At 36.8% G+C, this 21,419-nt stretch overlaps 1 protein-coding gene across 5 annotated transcripts in view; it reads right to left on the reverse strand.

Annotated features, from left to right (window-relative positions):
- The window catches only part of TAOK3 (TAO kinase 3), a 500,481-nt gene that overhangs the window by 15,762 nt on the left and 463,300 nt on the right, over positions 1-21,419 (reverse strand). For all 5 annotated transcript variants that reach the window (XM_084868276.1, XM_084868272.1, XM_084868273.1 and 2 more), the window contains 4 exons: positions 18,053-18,187; positions 9,615-9,851; positions 7,602-7,730; positions 3,820-4,023 (listed from right to left, as the gene is read on the reverse strand). In XM_084868276.1, the coding sequence (XP_084724402.1) occupies positions 3,820-4,023; positions 7,602-7,730; positions 9,615-9,851; positions 18,053-18,187 (705 nt within the window). The remainder of the gene's footprint in view (positions 1-3,819; positions 4,024-7,601; positions 7,731-9,614; positions 9,852-18,052; positions 18,188-21,419) is intronic.

Consider the following 21,419-nt stretch of genomic DNA (forward strand, 5'->3'; position numbering starts at 1 on the left):
TTAATAATTAAAAGGATTTGCTAATGCTCACTTTTGGCAAAGATACAGAAAACAGGTACTCTTTGTTGGTGGGAGTGCCCTTTTTGAGAGCAATTTGGCAATATCTATTTAAAAATCTACATGACCTGAAAACTTCACTTATAAAAATGTATTGTACAAAATACTTGCATATGTGTAAAAAGATCTCTGTACAAAGATGTTCTCTGGAGCATTGTCAATAATACTGTGAAACTTCAAAATACTACTAAGAAGTACTTCATTAAATAATTTCATAGCCATACTAATGGTTGAAAAGAATGAGGCAGAACTGCAAGTCCTAGATCACACCATAGTAAATGAAGAAAAAAAAAGTTACTAAACAGTATAGTGGACATCTGGGGTTTCTTTGATATGTTCAGTATCCTTTCACCTTCTTTTAAGTCTCCCCTTTTCCCAAAATGCTATTCCACCCATTGTGGAATCAAGGATTAAAAGAGTAAGCACATTACCCAATCAACTTCTCTCTCCTAGAAATCTGAATTGGAAGCAACAATGAAACAAAAATTAAACATGGTTGGAGGAGATACATTCAAAAGGCGGTGCTTTGAGCAATGTCCATTGGCGTTCGCTCTCTGGATCATGAATGTTGCTTTTCCAGCTTGATTCTTTCCTCTTTTCCAGTGTGATTTTCAGCTCTGTCTTCTATCCTGTTATCCTCCAATGAATTCCTTCCAATGCTAAATCATCTGGTTTGTTTCTATTGCTTTCAAATCAAATATACCTCTGATACTAATGTAACCTTATTTTTATAAAGTTCTATATAATATGTGAGAGTTCCATATGGTATATAAGCTTTATGTATGCATATATATGTACAGAAAAAAAGCCTGGAAATATGTGTGCAAATTAATGGTGATTGTCTCAGGGTAGAGATTGGAAAGGATGGGAATATCAAGAACTTTCATTACTCAACTTTGTATTTTTCTGTTTTGTATTTTTTCAGTGTTGTTTGATTACTTTTGTGCACAGAAAGAAAAACTGAATATTTTTCATGAAGAAGGCCCTGGAATAAGACTAAACAAAAGAAAATCTAAATTCTTAAGAAAAATACTCTTATAGGGCTATTCTTCACACAGTTGTTTAGAACTTGATAGTAATGAAGTCCTGATTATAGTTTCTATCATTTTGGGGGAAAAACTGTCTTCTATGTCTTTTATTGGTAATAACTGTCCCCTTAGCCTCAGATTTCTTCCAAATACATGCTATTAGAATAACTAATAATTGCCAGATGAAAAGAATCCCAAACATGTTATTTTCAACTGGCTATTGGATTTTTTAATTTGGACTTTTTTGCCTTCCAACAAACTCAGCATGCCTAGTATTGCGTTAATCAGTTTCTTACCAACATCTTTCTAAACTCTCTTTCCATCCAAATCTGCATTTCCTTAGAAATAACTCTGATTCTACCTTCATATTTTCTTTCATATCTTAATGTATGCCAAGTCCTGCTTATTTTATACTTCAAAATATGTTTCAAACCCACCCCACTCTCTTAAAAAAATTTTTTTTTATTGATTTCAGAGAGGGAGAGGGTGAGAGAGCGAGAACATCAATTATGAAAGGGAATCATTGATCAGCTGCCTCCTGCAGGACCCCTATTGGGGATTAAGCCCACAACTCAGGCATGTGCCCTTGACTGGAATCGAACCCTGGACCCTTCAGTCTGCAGGCTGATGCTCTATCCACTGAGCTAAACCAGCCAGGGCCCACCTCTCTTTTGATAGTTACCCCACCATCTTTGTCTATAGCCTATTTCCTACCACCAGATCTCTTTTCTTTTCTCTAATTCAGTATTTCTCAACCCTTTCCCCCCATTCTGTCCCCATCAGAGCCTTTTTAGATTTCCCCTTCCCTGACAATCTCTACCACTAAAATGTTAATACCATAGATATACTGTGTATCTGTTTATGTACTGTGACCCTTCAGAGGGCCTCAAATTGTTATAATATCTAAGACCACTCCCCTACAGAACCATTTTCACCACCCCCCCCCCCCCCCCCCCCCCCCGTCTCAAGAATTCATGCTCTAATCAAACTGGGCTGATCTCACCATAGTAAAATTTTAGCCATATCACTGCCTGGCTCAAAAATGTTCAGCCGAAAACAGTTTGGCTCAGTAGATAGAGCATCAGTCTGTGGACTTGGGGGTCCCAAGTTCGATTCCAGTCAAGAGTATGTGCAGTGGTTGCGGGCACATTTCCAGTAGGGTGTGTGAGGGAGGCAGCTGGTCGATGTTTCTCTCTCATTGATGTTTCTAGCTCTCTATCCCTCTCCCTTCCTCTCTGTAAGAAATCAATAAAATATATTGAAAAAAATGTTCATCAGTTTCTCCCTCTTCCAATAAGATGAGAGAACACAGATAAAGAGCCTGGGCCTGGCTCATAATTGTGGTCAATAAGTCCGAGTTGGCACTGCCCCTTTTCCTTGCCATTTGAATACTATTGCTCTCCCAAAAGTTATACCAATTCCCATTCCCATTAAATGTACCTGAAGTGCTTTTTTCCCTCATGCAGGCAAACACTGTTTTTTGTTTTTAGCAAACTTGCTGTTTTTACCAATGTGCTAGCTCATTTGTGAGGTTTCTCTTTGATTAAACCAGGTTACAATGATTTCCTGTTGAGCTTTGCATCTGCAACTGATTCACATTCTCTATTCCTCATCTCAGTGAAAAACATCCCATTCATCCAATTTCCCAGAGTAGAAGGTTTGAAGTCATTTTTGACTCCTCTCTCTTCTAAACTTCTCACACCATTAGGTCCGAATTATTTTTAGTTCTGCTTCAGAAATGTCACTCAGATCTAATCTTCACAAGCTCATATGAATTTTATAGTATTGGGCTAGGGAAGATATATGCTAATTAAAAAAAAATCTAACCTCTTATCTACCCCCATTGCTTCTTCCAGGTAGGACCACAGAAGAGCATCCTAGCTGAGCTCATTGTACTTGACTTTTGACAACTCCAGCTTACCCTTACATTGATGCACTCATTCTTCAAAATAAAGAAAACTCACCATAACTCTTCTGCTTGCAAACTTCTGGCGGCCATGCAATTGCCTTCAGACTAAAATCTAAATGCTTTGGCTTAAGAAACAAGGCCCTCCACATTTTGCTTCAAGCTACTCTTGTTCTGATGCTGCAGTCCCGACACCCAGACACTAAGCATATCATCAATCACTGAATCCTACAAGCTCTTTCATGACTATATGCCCAGGATACTTCATTTACATGTCTATTACTATTATACCTAATACGTTCTATGGTAATTAGTCTGCTACATGACTGTTTCACTTCTGAGTCTTAGGGCTACTTGAAGGCAAGGAGGACAGCTTCTCGGAAGCCCTGGTGTCTCAGCATGGCTTGGCACAGAGGAGGCACTCCATAAGTGCTGGATGACTGAATGACTGAACTTCATTGTATTGTAGAACATCATCTTATTTTTTAAGTGTTTGATGTGGAGTCCCAAAAACACAGGTCTTTGAAAAGCAGGCTGAAAGCAAGTTATTTTACTTCTTTTGATCCTCCACTGCATAATAAGGCTTTTAATGAGTGTTCAATAAAACTTTATAACATTTATTTGGAAAAAAGTTGATTTCTTGTTCTGTAAGTGGGCTTTCTCTTATCAGTGATAAATTCATTCCCTGGCTCTTTGTATACCTACTTTGTGTCAAGGTCCTACGCTGAAGACTAGAAAGAGCAAGGATATAGGAATGAAAAAACAGTTGTGATCCTCACAAGGCTTGCTGTCCCATAAGTAAATGACAATAGTTAGGAACATAAATACCTCCCGAATGTTCTGCTGCTCCACCTCGTGCCGCTTGATCATTATTTTCCGCTTAAAGAAACGACAGTTTTTGTCGTAGTACAGTCTCTGCTGAGTGAGAAGGTGGGCTTCCTCTTCGGCCTGTGTGTGCTGCAAGTTTTCTTTATGCTTGGATATCCGCTCCTGCTTTTCTTTCTTGGGTGTGCTATGGTCCTCATTCATCTCCTTCACAAGAAAAAAATAAGGGGAAAACCATGCCAGTATCATTAGCCAAAGAAATTATAATAGTTTATTGCAATGGTAGATTAAATTATTTGGAAAGTAAATAAAAATGTAAACACAGGCTGACTTGATATTGCCCCCTTCTCGCAAATACATACTTTGAATATTAAGTGAGAGGAAGACTTGTTAGTTTCCAAGTCTCCAACTTCTCAACTGTCAGAAATTGTTTGTTCACTCATCAATCAAATAGATATTTACTGAGTTCCCATCATGTGATAGGCACTGTGCAAGGCATAAGGATACAATGGTGAACAAAAGAACATGGTATCTACCATCAAGGAGCTTTTCAGTCTAGAATAAAAAAACTAAACAAAGAACCCTATGAACTAAAAATGACTGGGACAAATGCTTTGAAGGTGAGTTCTTGGTTCTACAAGAATGATTAATAGAAACTATTGAACCTTGGTGGTAACAGCTGAGCTGAAATTTGAAAAATCATAGGCATTAACCAGTCAAAAGGAAAGGAAAGAATAATCTGGGTAGAGGAAATAGCATATGCAAAACTATTAGGGTGGGTTAACTGAAACATGGTATGTGTATGATCAAGGAACTGAAAGGCCAGAGTGTGGTGGAGTGTTACATGAGATGAGACTGGACAGACAAACGGGACTGTTAGGTTAGAGGTCTAAAAGGCTGAGTTAAGGATCTTTAGGATAGGGGAAATGGATTTTATATGGTAGTGGGAGGTTATCATAATGTTTGCATTTCAAAAAGATGACTGGCTGTTTGTAGAAAACAAAATAAAGAAGGCCAGAGTGTATACATAGGAGGCTAGTGCAAAGGTCCAGATGAGAGATGATAGTAGCTTGGACAAAGGAGGTGGGGAAAAGACCAAGTAGACAGGTTTTATATACAGGAGTTAACTCTGCAAATGTCACTCATTTGGGATTATAAGCCACCTATATTTTCAAAAGGACAAAAATCATTAGTATTTCAGCCCATAATGGTAAAGAGAAGAAAGCAGTGAATCAGAACAGTTAAGAATATGTTAATCTATGTTAATCTATGTGGAAAGTAAGATGACCACTTTTATGGAAAGCACACGGTACTCTTCTTTGTTCATAATGTTCCATCGGACAAGCTTGACCTATAACATTTGGTTAACTACTCAGTGAAATCCCCTTTAATTGCTAACACCTCTTTTATTTAAAGTTTTGTGATGCAGACATCACACACTATTTAGATTATTTTTGTGCTTAGTCAAGAAGTCCTTGTAAATCAACTTTCCTGTTCTAATGAAGTCTTAAGTGAAATGTTAGAATTAACAAGAGCATGTGCTGTTTCCAGCATGGAGTAGGTTAGGATCACAACAGGAAAGCTGGTGACTCATTTCTTAATGCCATAACTTTACTACTAGGTTTAGCATTAACCATTACATTGAACACCCAAATTCAAATATGTTCATTAAAATTCTCTTCAAAATCATGAATAAATTATTTCTGGACCATCTATCATTTTGTATTACCCATATCTCTGCTATCAGTAGTGGGAATCATGGAGATTATTTTGTCATTTCAAGGAGAGCTCCTTTAAGTATACCAATATTTAAATATACATGTCACTTTAAACAGTGTGAACCAAGCTTTACTTCATAGGGAGTAATACTAGCTTTGCACAGAAAGGCTTATGAGTGTGTTGAATGACTTGTAAGTTCAGGCCTGTAGCTTCCTGCACTTGTAAATCTGAGCATGGTGGACTCCAAACAGTCTTATGTCTGAAGACTGAGTGGGGACTCTTGAATTTTGTTCTTTGGCAGAATCTTCTAAAGGCGGAACTCATGCAATCTCCAAATCCCTTGGTATTACAAGAGCTCAAAATGGTGGCTGCGGTCATACTGTATGACCTCCAGAGTATGAGTAAACATACGGTGTTAGAAATAAGATGATATCTGCAGCTGAGAAAATTTCTTACTTAAAAATCAAGGTTATCTCTATGATCCAGAAACATCTTTTATTGTGATGTAATAATTATGCACAAGCTATAACTAAGAGAAAATGGAGAGAATGTGAACCTTCTTAGTTGGACTACTTTTTTCTACAGCTTGGTTTTCTAGACTTTTTTTGTGTCTCAGATTCTTCCTATTCAGGCAATGTAGAGCAACTACAAGTTTCTGTCAGGCCCAATAATTACCAGTGGCCATCTAGGCGGGACCAAAGATCCCGAGGCCCCATCCCAAAACACTTGCTTTCACTTTCCAGTTTAAAAAAGAAATGGAGAGGAACATTGCTAAGTCTCTTAAGTCTCTTGGTGTTACCTTAGAATCTGAGCTCAAATGAATTATTTCATATACTAGAACAATGCCTCATGTTGAATTTTATTAAACCTTAATACACTAGTAGTTGACAAATAAGAAATCCTAAATCTCAGGAGAAGGAAAATCTATGGAACTCAAGGCAATTTACCTGTAAGTACTGGTAAAAGGAGAACTGAAGAAATTTGAGCTTTCAGGCCCTCTTAGGCCACACTAGTGGTCTTCAACCAAACATTCAAGAATTAATTATTCACTTATCAATTATTCACATATACCAGACACAGGGATACTAAAAAACACATGCAAAATTGGCAAAAAAAAAAAAAAAACAAACCAAAAAAACAAAACAAAAAAAACCATCTACAACAACAACAATTACTATTACAAAATAGTCATGGTATCTACCTATATCACTTACTGACCAATAGGCCAGTAGGGAAAGTAGCTCAAAGAATCACTAAAAAAAAAAAAAAAAAAAAAAAAAAAGGTAAAATTAAAAGCTAGTGTCATGAAACCAGAAGCACCTGCTCTGGTCAAGGCAGTCAGGAAAGGCTTCCCTGAGGAAGTGATATTTAAGTTAAGGTACTAATAAATGACCCTAAATCTTATAAGGAAGAGGAGTAGAAATAAACAGCAGAATTACAGTCAGGGAGGGATTGAGAGTGAGGCATGCAGAGAGCATCCTGATGGAAGAAACACTTGGGGAAGGGCAGAGTTTCATACACTTGAAGAACCAAAAAGTGACTGTTGTGGCAGGAGCAGTGAAGAGTTGGGGGTCGGGTAAGCAGGTGGGGGGAACACTGGTGTGAAGTGAGACTGGAGGGAAGGCTGGTAGTAGACCACGTAGGGACTTCCAGTATTTTAATCTATATTAATAGTAATGGGAAGCCAGTAAATATTAAAACCATGAAGTGATATGACTGGATTTATGGTTTGAAAAGATCACTCTGTCTGAAGTGTGGAGAAGCAAGCAAGAATGGTTTAGAGTTAGAACAAATGGCTCTTGAAGTGTGGTGCCTGGACCCCCGGTATCAGCATCACTTGGGAACTTATTAGAAATGCATATTTCAAATTCTACTCCAGACTCATTGAATCAGAAAATCTATGGGTGGATTAGTAATCTGTTTTAAAAACCATTTCAGATGATTCTACTGTAAAGTTTGAGAATCAATGGGTTAGACTACATTTTGATCACAATGTATGATGAATCAATTTTAAATTTCAGCCATTCTAATGGCAAATTGGTGACTACAAATATTGGTATTCTTACCTCTTTTATTTTTTCCTTACAAATCTTATACTGCTTCTTCTGACTTTCTAAGAAAGTTGTCAAATCTTTCTTCTGCTGGGCCAAGATCTGTTGCTGGAACTTCTTCTCATCTGCTGCAGCTACCTTTGCCTGCAAAAAATACCAAATATGATCTTGGAGGACTTGTTCTTCACACAGAACTTAGCCATATATGTTCTCTAATGCATTGAAAGAATCCATAAATGTTGAATAATGTAATTTTTGAACAAATTGTTAATTAAACAAAATACGGAAATGCCTATTCTGATTTCCCTGTATCTTCAACAAACATTTTATGGGGGAAAAAATATGAAGGAAAACCACAAACACATACACGAAAATACATGGGATGGAAGGTAAACTAACAATGATTATAATAATTTTTTTCATATTGTTGATAGCTGAAGGGTTATATTATAAAGATGGATAAACATAGCTGGCCAGTTTTATTCCAAGAATATGACTTTGATTGATTAATTATTGCAACTACCAGGCTTCACATCTAGTGTACTAAGCAAAGCTGATGATGACATGTGATTTCTTAGGTACCTGTTAGAATTCACAACAGTTAGACACTAGGACATTTGGGGGCTCCTTAGTGGATTGAATGCTGACCAAATAAAAGATAACCCAATAAATATTGGTTCCTGAGAGTGACCAAATCTAAGTGTTAGGGAACCATTCAATGAAGCACTTAGGTAGATAAGGTGCTTAAGAATCATGCTTCATGGTTCTTTTATATATATTATATATATATATATATATATATATATATATATATATATATATATATATACTGTCTAATATTTAGCATCTATGAACAACCATTCTTCCATTATGAACAATCCTCCCTACATATTTACCAAATCAAATTCCCAAGAAAGAATCTGACTGGTTTATTTAATCAATATCCATGAGACCTTCTTGGGGGAATGCTTCTTTTATAATTCTGATGTTTCCTTTCATGTGGAGAGAGAGTCTAATTACTGAAACACCCCTGGCCTCTTGTCCCCAGTCACTTCATCCCCACAGAACACATGTTCACCCTGCTTTTCCACACTTTGTAAATCTTATGGGAGGTGGTAGGGAAGGCGACTCATTTAGTACTACTAGGGCCTGGATAGGCAGGCCTGGCTAATTTTGTTTAGTAGGATTAGGCCCATTTTTCTTCAGATATAAAACACTTCTCCCACCTAACATTTACCCGCAATAAAGGTGATAATTTTGACTATCCGCCTTACCCACTCCTCTGTTTTGAAAATTAGTTTAGAATCAGGATGGGGAAGATAAAATGTTCTCTAGAATACTCAAACAATAGCCAGACTAATTACTTGCTGAAATTAGTCAGGTGCCCATCCTGAGTCCAATCAGCTGTAGGCAAGGATGATCACCAGGAAAAGGGACTATTTGTAGAGGAGTTTTCCTTTGAAGAAGACTGTGGGTGTGGCAGGCACTATCCAAGTTTCCATAGGTTAAAAGCATCTTGTGTGAGTATGTGTGTGTGTGTGTGTTAATTTTACCTAGGCCCATAGCAAAGGATTGATGCTCAGAATATATTTGAATAGACAAGAATGTGGTACACCCCTTTAGTTACTATATTAACGTTTTTAATGATAATTTTTTAAAGATATATTTTATAGATTTTTTTACAGAGAGAAAACGAGAGGGATAGAGTTAGAAACATTGATGAGAGAGAAACATCGATCAGCTGCCTCTTGCACACCCCCTACTGGGGATATGCCTACAACCAAGGTAGATGCCCTTGACCAGAATCGAACCTGGGACCCTTCAGTCCGCAGGCCAACGCTCTATCCACTGAGCCAAACCGGTTATGGCAATGATAATTTTAAGTAGTCCCATAAAACCAACCCCACTCCCTCACCAAAGAAATACTGTTCCCTTTTCACCAAAAACCACACCCCTCTTGTCTCCTGCTGACTGGCTGGACCAGGCGTGGTGTGACCATGGTACGAAAGCACACACACCCAGACTGACCTCCTTCTCTATGGTAGCCACTTGCTTCTTGGCCAGCTTCTCCAGCTCGATGGACGAGTTGTTGGCATGCGTCTCCACCTCCTTCTGTAGCTTGAGGCGGTGCTCGTCCATCTCAGCCTTCAGCTTGTTCTCCAGGGCGATCAGCTGCTTCTGGTGCTGGCGCCGCATCCGCTTATATCCTGACATCTGTTCCCGCAACTCGTTCTCCTGCTCATGCTCATGGATCTGCCGTGTAACCTGATTAGGGTTGGGGAACAGAACTCAGGTAACCAGGTTCACGAAAGGCAAACTTTCAGGTAAAAGAGAAGAACCCTCTGGCATGGTTTTATTTACGTACTATTTCCTGAACACTTACCTGTACCAGGCACTGTGCCGGATGCTCTTTATATACTTTATCTCTAATCCTAAAAACCATCTCACTCACTCACTCATTTTATTCATCCATGAGATGGACTGGTGCTACCACGCTGAGTTTATCGACAAAAAAAATTGAGACTTGTGGGGAATTTTTTTACTCATTTGGCCAAAATAGATTTACATGTTTTTAATATATCATTATATATAAGAGGCTGGCAGAAGTAGGTTTACAGTTGTGGGTAACATTCTTTTGTACTAATAAAGCTGTTGTAATGATCATAACCTGCATGTCTTTCTCTATACAAACAACTGTAAACCTACTTTTGCCTGGCTCTGTATATGCTCAAGGTCATGTAGCTAATAAGGAGTGGAGTTGGGATTCAGACCCATTTCTGTCTGATTCCAGAGCAATGCTATTTCCACTATATGAGGGCTTCTCAACCTTGGCACTGCTGACATTGAACTGGATAGGTCTTTACTGTGGGGGCTGTCCTGTGCATTGTGGGACGTTTGACAGCATCTCTGACCTACCCCCTGGAGTCCAGCAGCACCTCCCAAGACATGACAATTAAAAAATGTCTCCAGACATTGCCAAATGTCTCCTGGCCAGAGTGGGGGTGAGGGTGGGGGCATCACAATCCCTCTGACTGAGAACCACTGCACCATATCATACTGCTGGGTTGTTTGTTAAGAATAATGTCTCTAACAGTCATAGGAATCTTGAACAATACTGATTTCCTATTCTTAATATGAATCAAGAGAAAGAGAAAGAACTCTCTCCCTTAAATCTTCAGAAGAGATGCTAACAAATTACAATACATCTATTTGCTGTTCTAAAGAGGAAAATGTGCCTTCCTGAAGTTCAGGAAAATGAGGAAAATTTCTGGACGGCCACAATTCTCATTAGTTTTTCCTTAACCCATTCAAGTGAATGGCCAAACTGAACATTGCAAATGTGAATGTTGATTATCTTGTTTTTATCTATTTAACCTATTCTGATTTTTCAGTCCTTCCTTCAATTTGTTACCACTTGTTATTTTCCTGTCAGATTCTCTGTCGCTTTCTTCTCTTGTATTTATTTTAGAAAAAAATTATAACTTTAGCTTTGTTTTTCAATAAGCAATTTAGTCATTCCTATGTACTATTAGCCACGTCTCCTCAATCTAAACCTCAAACAAGTTTTACTGGAAAATTTCATGCTGCTATTACTTCTGTCTACTATTTTCAGTTTATGGGTCAAAGTGTATTTTATTCAAAGAGCAGTCTGTTTCTCTACTCTTTTTAGAAGGTGTCCCTGCATATTAGACTGAGTCCTCACTATCGAGAGTGCTTGTAACTGGATAGTATTATCAAAGTACACATTAAACATTTGCCGAACTTTGAAACCTTTCCAGTTGAAACTAACACTGTTTCATATTCATTTCTTTTTTCTAAAGGACAATCCTCTCTAAAGTATGAGGAATAAGAGCAGACAATATTTCAAGACAAAAAAGGGGATATCATCACCAAAGAGGCACCTAACACTCTAAAGATTATTAATAATCTTTGTTTTGTTATCACAATTATGTTTTTAAAAAATATGTATTTTATTGATTTTTTTACAGCGAGGAGGGGAGAGGGATAGAGAGCTAGAAACGTCGATGAGAGAGAAACATCGACCAGCTGCCTCTTGCACACCCCCCACCGGGGATGTGCCCGCAACCAAGGTACATGCCCTTGACCGGAATCGAACCTGGGACCTTTCAGTCCGTAGTCCGACGCTCTACCACAGAGCCAAACCGGTTTCGGCACAATTATGTATTTTCTAATGGACTTATTTCATGATAAAAAAGGAATAGTTTGAAATATATGTGTATATTGTACTTCATGTTTGTGTTTTCCTGAAGTTCAACTGTAGGGATTAAAAACAATTCCAATCAACAGAAAGGATACTATTTAGTCCTTTCTGAATTCACTTGTTTTTCAGACAAATACGGCAATAAAATATCTGTTTAAAGGTAATGAGTTTCAGAGATGATTTATCTGTGTACTTTTTCTCTCTTATTTTAGTATTCCTTCTTTAATTAGGCATGGCACACTCTAAAGCTATTGACACTTGACAGCAGAGTGTTAGACTGGTTTGTGGTCAATAAAATAAAATAAGGCCATTTCCCTAAACCAGATGGCCTAAAGATAAAACAGAAATGACTTGTGTCAAGAACATTTTTCCATCCTAATTGGTGGGTGAGTCCCTGTGAAAAGGGTGGTCCTACTGCAAACCATATCATACTATCATGTGGCAGAAACAAATTACAAAGCTCAACATGCTAGCATTGAACAGCATTAAATTCCAGAAGAGACACTTTGCTTTTAAATGCTTCCCATAATTTGAAAAATCTCCTTCTTAAATTCCTACCATCACCTTCCATTTGTACAACTAACTTTCTGAATTACAAAGTCATTGTCTTATTAGACACAGATAGTGATAGTGTTACACTGTAAATAAAAGTATAACCAGATGTTTCATTTGTAAAGTCTAACATAAAATTTATTTTTAAAAATGTCACCTAAAATGTATGTCTGTGCATTTTTTTTACCACTTTATTTTTTTAAATTTAATTCTTTATCGTTGAAAACATTACATATGCTCCCTCCCTCCCCATTGTCCTCTCCCTGCCTGCCCCCGCCCTCCAATGCCTATGCATTTTAGGTTTAAACCTCAGTTCTTATGAATAAACTATTTTGTCAATAAAATAATAAAGCTCCTAATTTTTATTATACTTTATGCTTTAAGATGTGTTTCTCATGTAATTTACCTCTTTAATTTTTATAAAGCCTGGAATTTGAACTAAGATCTTATGGCTCTTAAATGGCATGAAGAAATTCATATCACCAAAGAAATGAAAGAAACTTTCAGTTATGAAGTAATGAAGGGAATTAATACCCCAAACAATCAAAGCTGAAGAGAGTGGTAAATCCAAGTAACAAACTGAAAAAGTCTGAAAATGAGAGAAGGTTATAGAAATGTAGGGACTGTAGTTTTCACAATCCTGAACTAAAAAATGTGATCAACTAAAAGTGAACAGTTTCAGCTTGCACTCCCAGTAGGTTGTTTGGAGGCAAATCTCATTCCATCCCTTACTATGTAACTGACCTTGGGCAAATTACTTAAGTTTTTCAGTTTTCATATGTAAAGAGGAACCAACCCTATGATGAGATGACTGATAGATAACACTTGTGTCTAGCAAGGTAGATGCTGGTTCCCTTCCTTCTCCTGCCAGCCTCTGAGTAATTTGTCTCTTTTTCCCTCCACCTAAGCATTTCTGGTCATGGGGACATAGGTCAGGAGTGGAAAAGGGAATTGTTTATATAGTTCTCTTTTATAAGAGAAAGGGCAAGTTGTACAATAAAACTATACTATAATCCAGGTAGTGGATTATAAGATAAGGATGTACAATTTCTGAACTGTTAACTATTCATATACCTGGAATAATATGTAAAAAAAATAAAAAACCATAAAGGAAGACTTTTGGTTTCCAGAAAGTCTTTCAGAAGACTTTCGTCTTTCAGAAACTTTTTACAGCCATTATATTCTACCTGATTTAATTCCAGCAAAACATGGATTTACAACACACCACATCACTTGAAGTGTATTATATACCTACCAAGTACAGAATATTGCACTTGAGGGCTAATACACAACTTACTGAACACAAAAGAGGAGCGTGGTAGCTGATAATGTTACCCTTTTAAGAGATCAAAGTCAATTTATAGGATTAATTATATGTAAGAATCAAATTAATGCTTATGATAAAACTGGCTACCATCAGAACTTAGAACAAATAAAATTTAACAGCCAATTTTTAAAAAGATTGTAGTGAGGACATTTTGGCATTAAAATGTTAACATTCTACTCTTTAGAATACCTAGGGGAAAAATGTTTTATGTTCATGTGAGAAGAGGCAATTCTGACTTATGCATAAAAACTGACAAGAACTTTGAAATGCACACTTATAAATCCAAATTCTGATGTGGGAGCAGGCTGAAAGAGACTTCATTCATTCATTTGTTCATTCATTCAACACATATTTATTGAGAGACTTGGGTCATGTGAGATAGGCATACATATTGGGCAATGCAAGAAAAATGGTATCAGTAATGATCTTAGTGAGATTAAGAAGCCAACAAAACGGAAAGGGCAGATATGTAATATTTTGCTAAGCATCCTCTGATACACTATCCAGGAAGAGGACACCTTTTCAAGCATTTAGAAACAGAACAGTGGGGCACAGGAGAAGTGAAACAGTAGCATTAATTGCTGAGGCTCTAATACTTTTATGCTTGTCTATCAAACTCATTCAGGTACAGAATTTCCCAATTAGCTTAATAATCAGGCTGTATTTTTAAAAAATCCAAATGAAGACGCCATTTTTTTTATATGAGTTTCTCTACTTAATCTGTAAAACCAATGTCAAATAATTTATATTTGCTTAGATAGAACAATAACCACTTTCTCCTACATGCTTTCCTGGAGCTTAGAAACTAAGAGTTGCATGTTCTTTTACCTAATGTGTAGTGTATTCTACTATAAATTCACCTTTGTGGTAGCATTTCAGTGAGAATTTCTTCATGAGACCAAAAGCTGAATTGTCTGATAGCTATGGTCTTGGTGCTCTTTATAGTAACATCTACTATGGGAACATCCAATGACCCAGGGCATTAGGAAATTTTAAGAAAAAAAAAAATGACATCAGATGTAACATCAGCTGAAAACACTCTGATGGGCCACTAATCTACTTAAAATATTAGGATCTTCATTCACCAACAATAAAAACTCAAAAGGCATGTTTCAAAGGCCCAAGAAGTCAGTAATTTTGAAGAACTATATAAACAATTCCCTTTTCCAGATAACGAATCAGCCAGATAGGAACTTTCTTACAGAAGAAGGATAAAATGTAAAATATCTTATGAAATACCCTTACTTTTCCTAATTTTAAAAAAATAAGTTCAATAATCTTTCCCTGAAATTATTATTATTACATACATAACTCTAAAGTTTCCTTAAGGTTTCCTCTGGTATCAAGGTTTGCAGTCCTTGTTTTTCCTTCATTAGAAATGCAATTGTGCAGGGTGTGTAATAAAATAAAAATCTCAGTTTTAAGGTGCCAAATTAATAAAAAAAATCCAGCAGTAAAAGCCTATAGTCCATGGGCTCTATATATCTGTCAATGACCCCATTCAAAAGCACAATACAGAGAGAAATGCTCAGGGGAAAACCACAAAGCGGGGATTCTTTTAGGTATGTAGAAGAGATAGGCTGATAACACAAATTTGAGGAATCATAATTTTTTTTTTCAATTTGTAAATCTGTTTAAAACATTTATATATCATTTATTTATTTGGTAATTGGAAAAACTCATTTCTAAATTTCTCTCTTTTGCTGCTCACTTTTGGATCACTATGTGGCTTATTACCACTTCTACTAGAAGATTGTAAAGAAAGAGTAAAACCCAAATCAATCAATATACTATTGCTACCAATTATGAGACATGAAGAGAGGGTTCAACAATGTTTTGATTGTTTATTATACCAGACCTTCATTTCCCTATGATCTTTCTCTTACTTTTATGTCACTTAAGTAATTTTAGTCTTTTTTTTCATTTGGGTTGGGATCCATGAAAAATAGATAAGATTCATAATATATTTTTAAAGATTAGTTTTCTTTTTGATATTCCACTGTCCTAATTTATATATTCCTATTGAAATTAGCCTTTAAAATAATATAATGGATAGTAGAACTGAAATGCTTGGTAATATACATTAAAATATCCATGACAATAGCTAGACTGTCCAAAATGGCATGTGGAATCATACAACATCTTACCACTTTTCCCTTACATCAATTTTTTCCCTCTCTCTCTAAAAACCACTAGATATAAATACCACTAAACTCTGATAAACTCCCATCAATCCCACTGTGATTCCCAAAACATTACATTTGAAGATGGTTCTCTACCAAAGAAACACACACCCCACCTTACTTTGTGGCTACAGCAACAGCCTATTAGCTACTCTTTTTGACTTAATATAGGGACAGGGGCCTTTTAGCAAATCAAAAGTCCACCAGAGAGACAGGTGCCAGCTGCTCTCAGGAGGGGCACTATGAAGCCTGTGGAAGCCAGAGGGGCTCCTGAGGACTTTGCCCACAGCCCTGAGGTGGCCTAGTAGGGAAGCAGCTTTCATTTTCCACAGAGAGGGAGACTGTGATGGCTGATAGCCCCGGGTGAGCTCACAACTGCAAGCGTGAGATCATTCTGGCATGGCAGTAGTAGTGTCTTACTTACTAGGAGGTAGGAGAGGTCATGAATCTATGATGTGGGAATGAGGGTGTGGCAAGGGAGAAGAGAAGAGCAGAGAACCTGCCCTCGAGAGGGGAAATCCACTTGGTATAATGTCTGCTTCACATTCAAAACCTGCTTATGGTGCTCTGATTCTCAGTGGTTGTTCATCTTTTTCCTCTCATTTCAACATGAACAGGTCTGAATAAAGGTTACAAGTCTCACAAGAGTCGGTGGTAAGTAGTAACATTCCATAAATACTGTATTTCTTCTTTTGTCAGATATCATGGTATGGAGATATTATTATTTAATATTTCATGCTTTATTTAGACTCAGAAGCATGTTTTTAAGGTGCTTAACAATCACTAGCAAATACATAGTGGACATTTTAAGATCTCCATTACACAGTATAGCATTCATTTAAAATGAAAAATTGTTCATTAAAGAGATTACAAAGAACTTCTATACAAAGAAACTTAAAGACAGGCTTATATTATTTATAAGGAGTCTACATTAAATTGCTTGCTTTTAAACAGCAGCAGGCATAGCAATATGGGGGTGTTTTAACTCCCATTTTCCTTATATTTGGGTTTTTAAAGATTATAATCCATTATTAATTCCAAAGATAATCGAAGCCTCTTAAAAGACTTGAGAAGTAAAAGGGAAATCAGGTTTAAAAAATAGGACAAGAAAAATAATCATTTCTGGGTCGGCCTTGGATGATGTCATCATAGGTTCTAAATGTAATAGCCAGGCAGTGTACACTAACTCTTCCTGCACATGTAACCTCTAACATCAATTTGGGCAAAACAACTAATATTTTAATAATTTTTTGGCTGAAAAGTGAGATTCAGAAGCAAAAGATTAAAGAGAGTTTAGAGTGCCAAGGATGAAACGATATGAGTGTGTGTGTGTGTGTGTGTGTGTGTGAGCGCGCACGCGCACGCGCTGGGGACCAAGGGGAGGAGGCATGAAAACTAACTCTTCCAGCACACACCCCTTTTGCTACTACAAGGGCATCCAGCAATCACATTTGCAATAGTAAAAATGCTGAAGGATCCTACAGTATTTTTTCTTCCACAACCATCCCTATCCCCTCCGACAAAGCCCTTCTTGCTTTATTGGTGCCAGGAAATTCTTCAGGGGTTAAATGGGGAAGTGCAGCCACTACCATTGTTGCAATAAATAAATGAATGAACCAGAACGAACCAGCAATCCATCCCCAGGAAGCAAGTTATCTTATTTTCTACAATTAGACACCGTAGCCGGCAACCATATATTTTTAAAAATTGTGTTTTATCTTTTGATAGCTGTGTATACATTATAGATATACATGAATCTACATAAAAAGAAGCTTAGTGCCCTGCATACACATACATCAAATCCTTCTAAAATATTTTTTAGCATTATTATTTTACTGAAAAGACAAATAGCTTTTTAAAAATTAGATATAATAGCAACCTCATCTTAAAGGCCTTTTATTTTGCACATACAACATATATAAATACACACACACACACACACACACACACACACAAAGGTTCCCCCCCACCCCCCATGCCGTAGACAATGCTAAAATATCTGAGATCAGGTTGCTATGCCAACAGATTTTTTCTAAAATGAATAAAATTATTAGGAGGGAGAAAACATTCTTGACTCCTTTCCTCCCATCCATGGAGCCGAGAGAGGCTCAGGGAGGGCGAGAGGCTGCCAGATGGGGAGGAGGGGAAGGAAGGGAAGGTGAGTAGAGGGGTGTTTGCTTACCAAAGATGCTGATTTGATCGTGGCAAAGCGCTCTCTGTTCCGGTAGTGGAGGGCCTGGCTCTGAACTGACTGGGTAGGCCGTGGCTCAGGCCTGGGATCGCCGTGGCCCGCCTCATCCCTTATGAATACATGATCCTGCAGAAATGGATAAAAACAAGGAGAAAGTCCAGCTGTGCTCTTTCCTCGCCGGCTGCCTCTCTCTCACCCCTCTTTCTGCACAAGCACTGCTGTTTGAAATGCATAGTTTAGCTCTCTGCTAGTCCCCGCAGCTCCCACGGTACAAAATGAATAAGCAACACATTGCAGCCTTCAGTTAGGAATGTCAGCTGATCGCTAGTGGGATGCCTTCTGAATCCCTGGCAGGCTTTTTCTTTACCTCCAGAATCACATATATGCAAAAGAAAAAAAGAATAGAAAAAACAATGCAATGTACAGACTCCTTAGAACAGTTTGTTTAAAACGCTGTAACCAAATAATTCCTTTAAAAATGTCATGTCCATGTCTAGCAAGGAGGATGCTGGTTGCTTTTAACATAAAAGCGAGCCTCCGCCTCATTCCCTTGAAAGATCTGCTTTCTCAATTTAATTTTATTTGCGCTCTGTTCAGTCGGATCATCGTTCTGCCTAGAACCAGTGTAGGCTTGTGCTGAACTGCCTCTCTTTCTTGTGCTGAGAAGATTCGGCAGTCACTGAGGGATCCTGCTTTCCAGTCATGATCGTACACAGTTCTAGCACCTTCTCTTTACAGCTTCTGAAAGGATTTTTTTTTTTTTTTTTTTTTTAGATTTAAAGAGACAGGCATACAATTTTAACCAAATGATACTTTCACAAATTCTTCCTCAACTCAGTCTCGGTATGCTCACCAGTGTGAGAGAAGCTGGAATTTAATGCCCTTGACTGATTTAATCAAGCCCATGCTTCTTGATAGGCAAAGGTGATTAGTCTTATTGTAACACCCAGTGAAAAATAACACTCCCTGGAAGGATAGCAATGGATGTTTCTTAAATGCAACTGAGATGACTTTTAAAGGGGAAAATGCTTTCAAAGGGTGATGTGTCTCGCTATAAAAGATGGAGTGGTCAGTCAGTAAGTAGGTCTAACCCTGCAGAAAAGAAGATACTATAATAATTAATAGCTCAAAAACATGTACAACCATGGGGGATTTTTAAATAGTGCATGTTCAGGACAGTGAAGGAGAAATTAATTCTCTTATTTCCCTAGGGGTTTAGGAGAAACCATTTGTGAAAATTCAGTTTTGCATTTTGCCCATGACTACTTAACATTTTTTAATAATTGCCCTTTTTTTTTCATTAGCAAGATTAAAGGGTTAGAAAATATAAAATTGTATTATATACTCTAAAATGTTGATAAGTCAAAACACATATATTCCTTGAGGGATATTAAATTTTATATCCAGGTTTTTATGTAAAAGCCAACACCAAGATTAAATTTATCATTGGGTTGCTTTTCTTTATCCTTTTATAAATTTAGAATGCTTCATAATTTTGGGATGGTAGCTCCCATTATATATATATATTCAGAGATTTTTTTCCCCCAATTTACTGTATTGTGGTCTATTTAAGAAATAATAATTAAGGGACTCTAAATGCCATCGAGGGCACATATATCAATTTTAAGGGATGTTCTACTATAGCACTGTGCCATAAGATAGCCACATGGATATTTAAATTAAGTTAAAATGCAAAATTCAGTTCTTAAGTCACATCAGCTATGTTTCAGGGAGACACTAATTATGGCTACCATATTGAATGGTGCAGATATCATTTCCATCACTGCAAAAAGTTCTGTTAGAGCTGAAGATTAAAAATGCATTTAACCCATATTTTTCAATTTTGTAAAATAAATACCGTAGGTCAGTTAATTTTTTTTCTAAATATATTTTTATTGATTTTTTTTTTTTTTTTTTTTTTTTTTTTTTTTTTTTTTTTACAGAGAGGAAGGGAGAGGGATAGAGAGTTAGAAACATCAATGAGAGAGAGAAACATCGATCAGCTGCCTCTTGCACACCCACTGGGGGTGTGCCTGCAACCAAAGTATGTCCTTGACCAGAATCGAACCTGAGACCCCTCAGTCCACAGGCTGACGCTCTATCCACTGAGCCAAACAGGTTAGGGCTCAATATTATTTTCTGGAAAATCTAAACTCTTATTTCACAGGGAAAAGAAAGATTAGGTGTCGGACTAAAATTTATGCACTAAGTTTAGGTTCTAGAGAGAAAGGCCACCATCATGCTGCTGAATATTCATTAACAAATTATATTTACCTCCAAAATTGGTCTTTCTTAATATTGCAGTACCAGAAAAGCAAGAAGCTTTTAAACTCCAGCAACCAGAAGAGATAGACTAGGTAGAGGCCTGAGGAGTCATAGTTTTTGGTGAGGATTAGTTAGGTTACATTAAGTACATCGACTGAAACCTCAAGTGTTACAGCAGCCATTGTTTCAAATTCTTATGACTTGATTTACAATGATAACCAGTGACACTAGAATCCATACTCCTCACATAACAGAATAAAACAAATTTATGTGTAAATGTGTATAATTTTAATATTATTTCTTTAATTTTTCTAATATAGAAATGAACACTTTTGAATTAGGATCCTGCTTACCAAATTAAAAGTCACATTCTATCAGCTAAGTTTTTAAACTCAAGGATCTTGGAATACACTGGACCAAGTGAAAACTCAAAATCATAGTGATTTTGGTTGACATATAGCTAATTAAGCCAGTAAGATCTATTTTTATAATAATGCTATTTTAGAAGTTAGTCTGAAGAATAGATACAAAATTTTAATACATTTTAAATATAATGCTGTTTCTTTACTTAATACCCTTATTTATTTTCTTTTTACAAAAAAGCGTGTTTAGTTTTCCATAGCAGTTTCATAATAGATCACCAACATTAAGGTATGCATGAGATCACAAAGTGGGGCAAATGAGTAGGTATCCATTTCACATACATAGTGAATTTTAAAACAGTCATTCCTTTGCATAAAACAAGTTCAAAACTCTGAAGACAACTTAAATAATGAAGCCATTAAAATGGGGAAATATGACTTGAGAAGCAAGTATGAGCAAATTAAACTATAAACTTCACCAGGATATACTGTCTATTGGTTATTGTCCCTTTAGCAACCAGTCCCTTTGAAAATGACTACACTTGGCTCCCAGAATTTCTGAATAAAACACATTTTAAGACTAATAGTGGAAAAGGTGAGTTTGCTATTTTATGCAGTTAGGCACCTATGAAGATTATTTACAAATGATGGAAGGGCCATCTTCTTTGATGTTGAAGAATGGTTTTAGAATACGAAGAGCAGTTATCATTTTCTACTTTATCAAGACATAA

The sequence above is a fragment of the Pipistrellus hanaki genome (genome assembly GCF_964339955.1).
Source record: "Pipistrellus hanaki genome assembly, chromosome: 19".
Classification (NCBI taxonomy): Eukaryota; Metazoa; Chordata; class Mammalia; order Chiroptera; family Vespertilionidae; genus Pipistrellus; species Pipistrellus hanaki.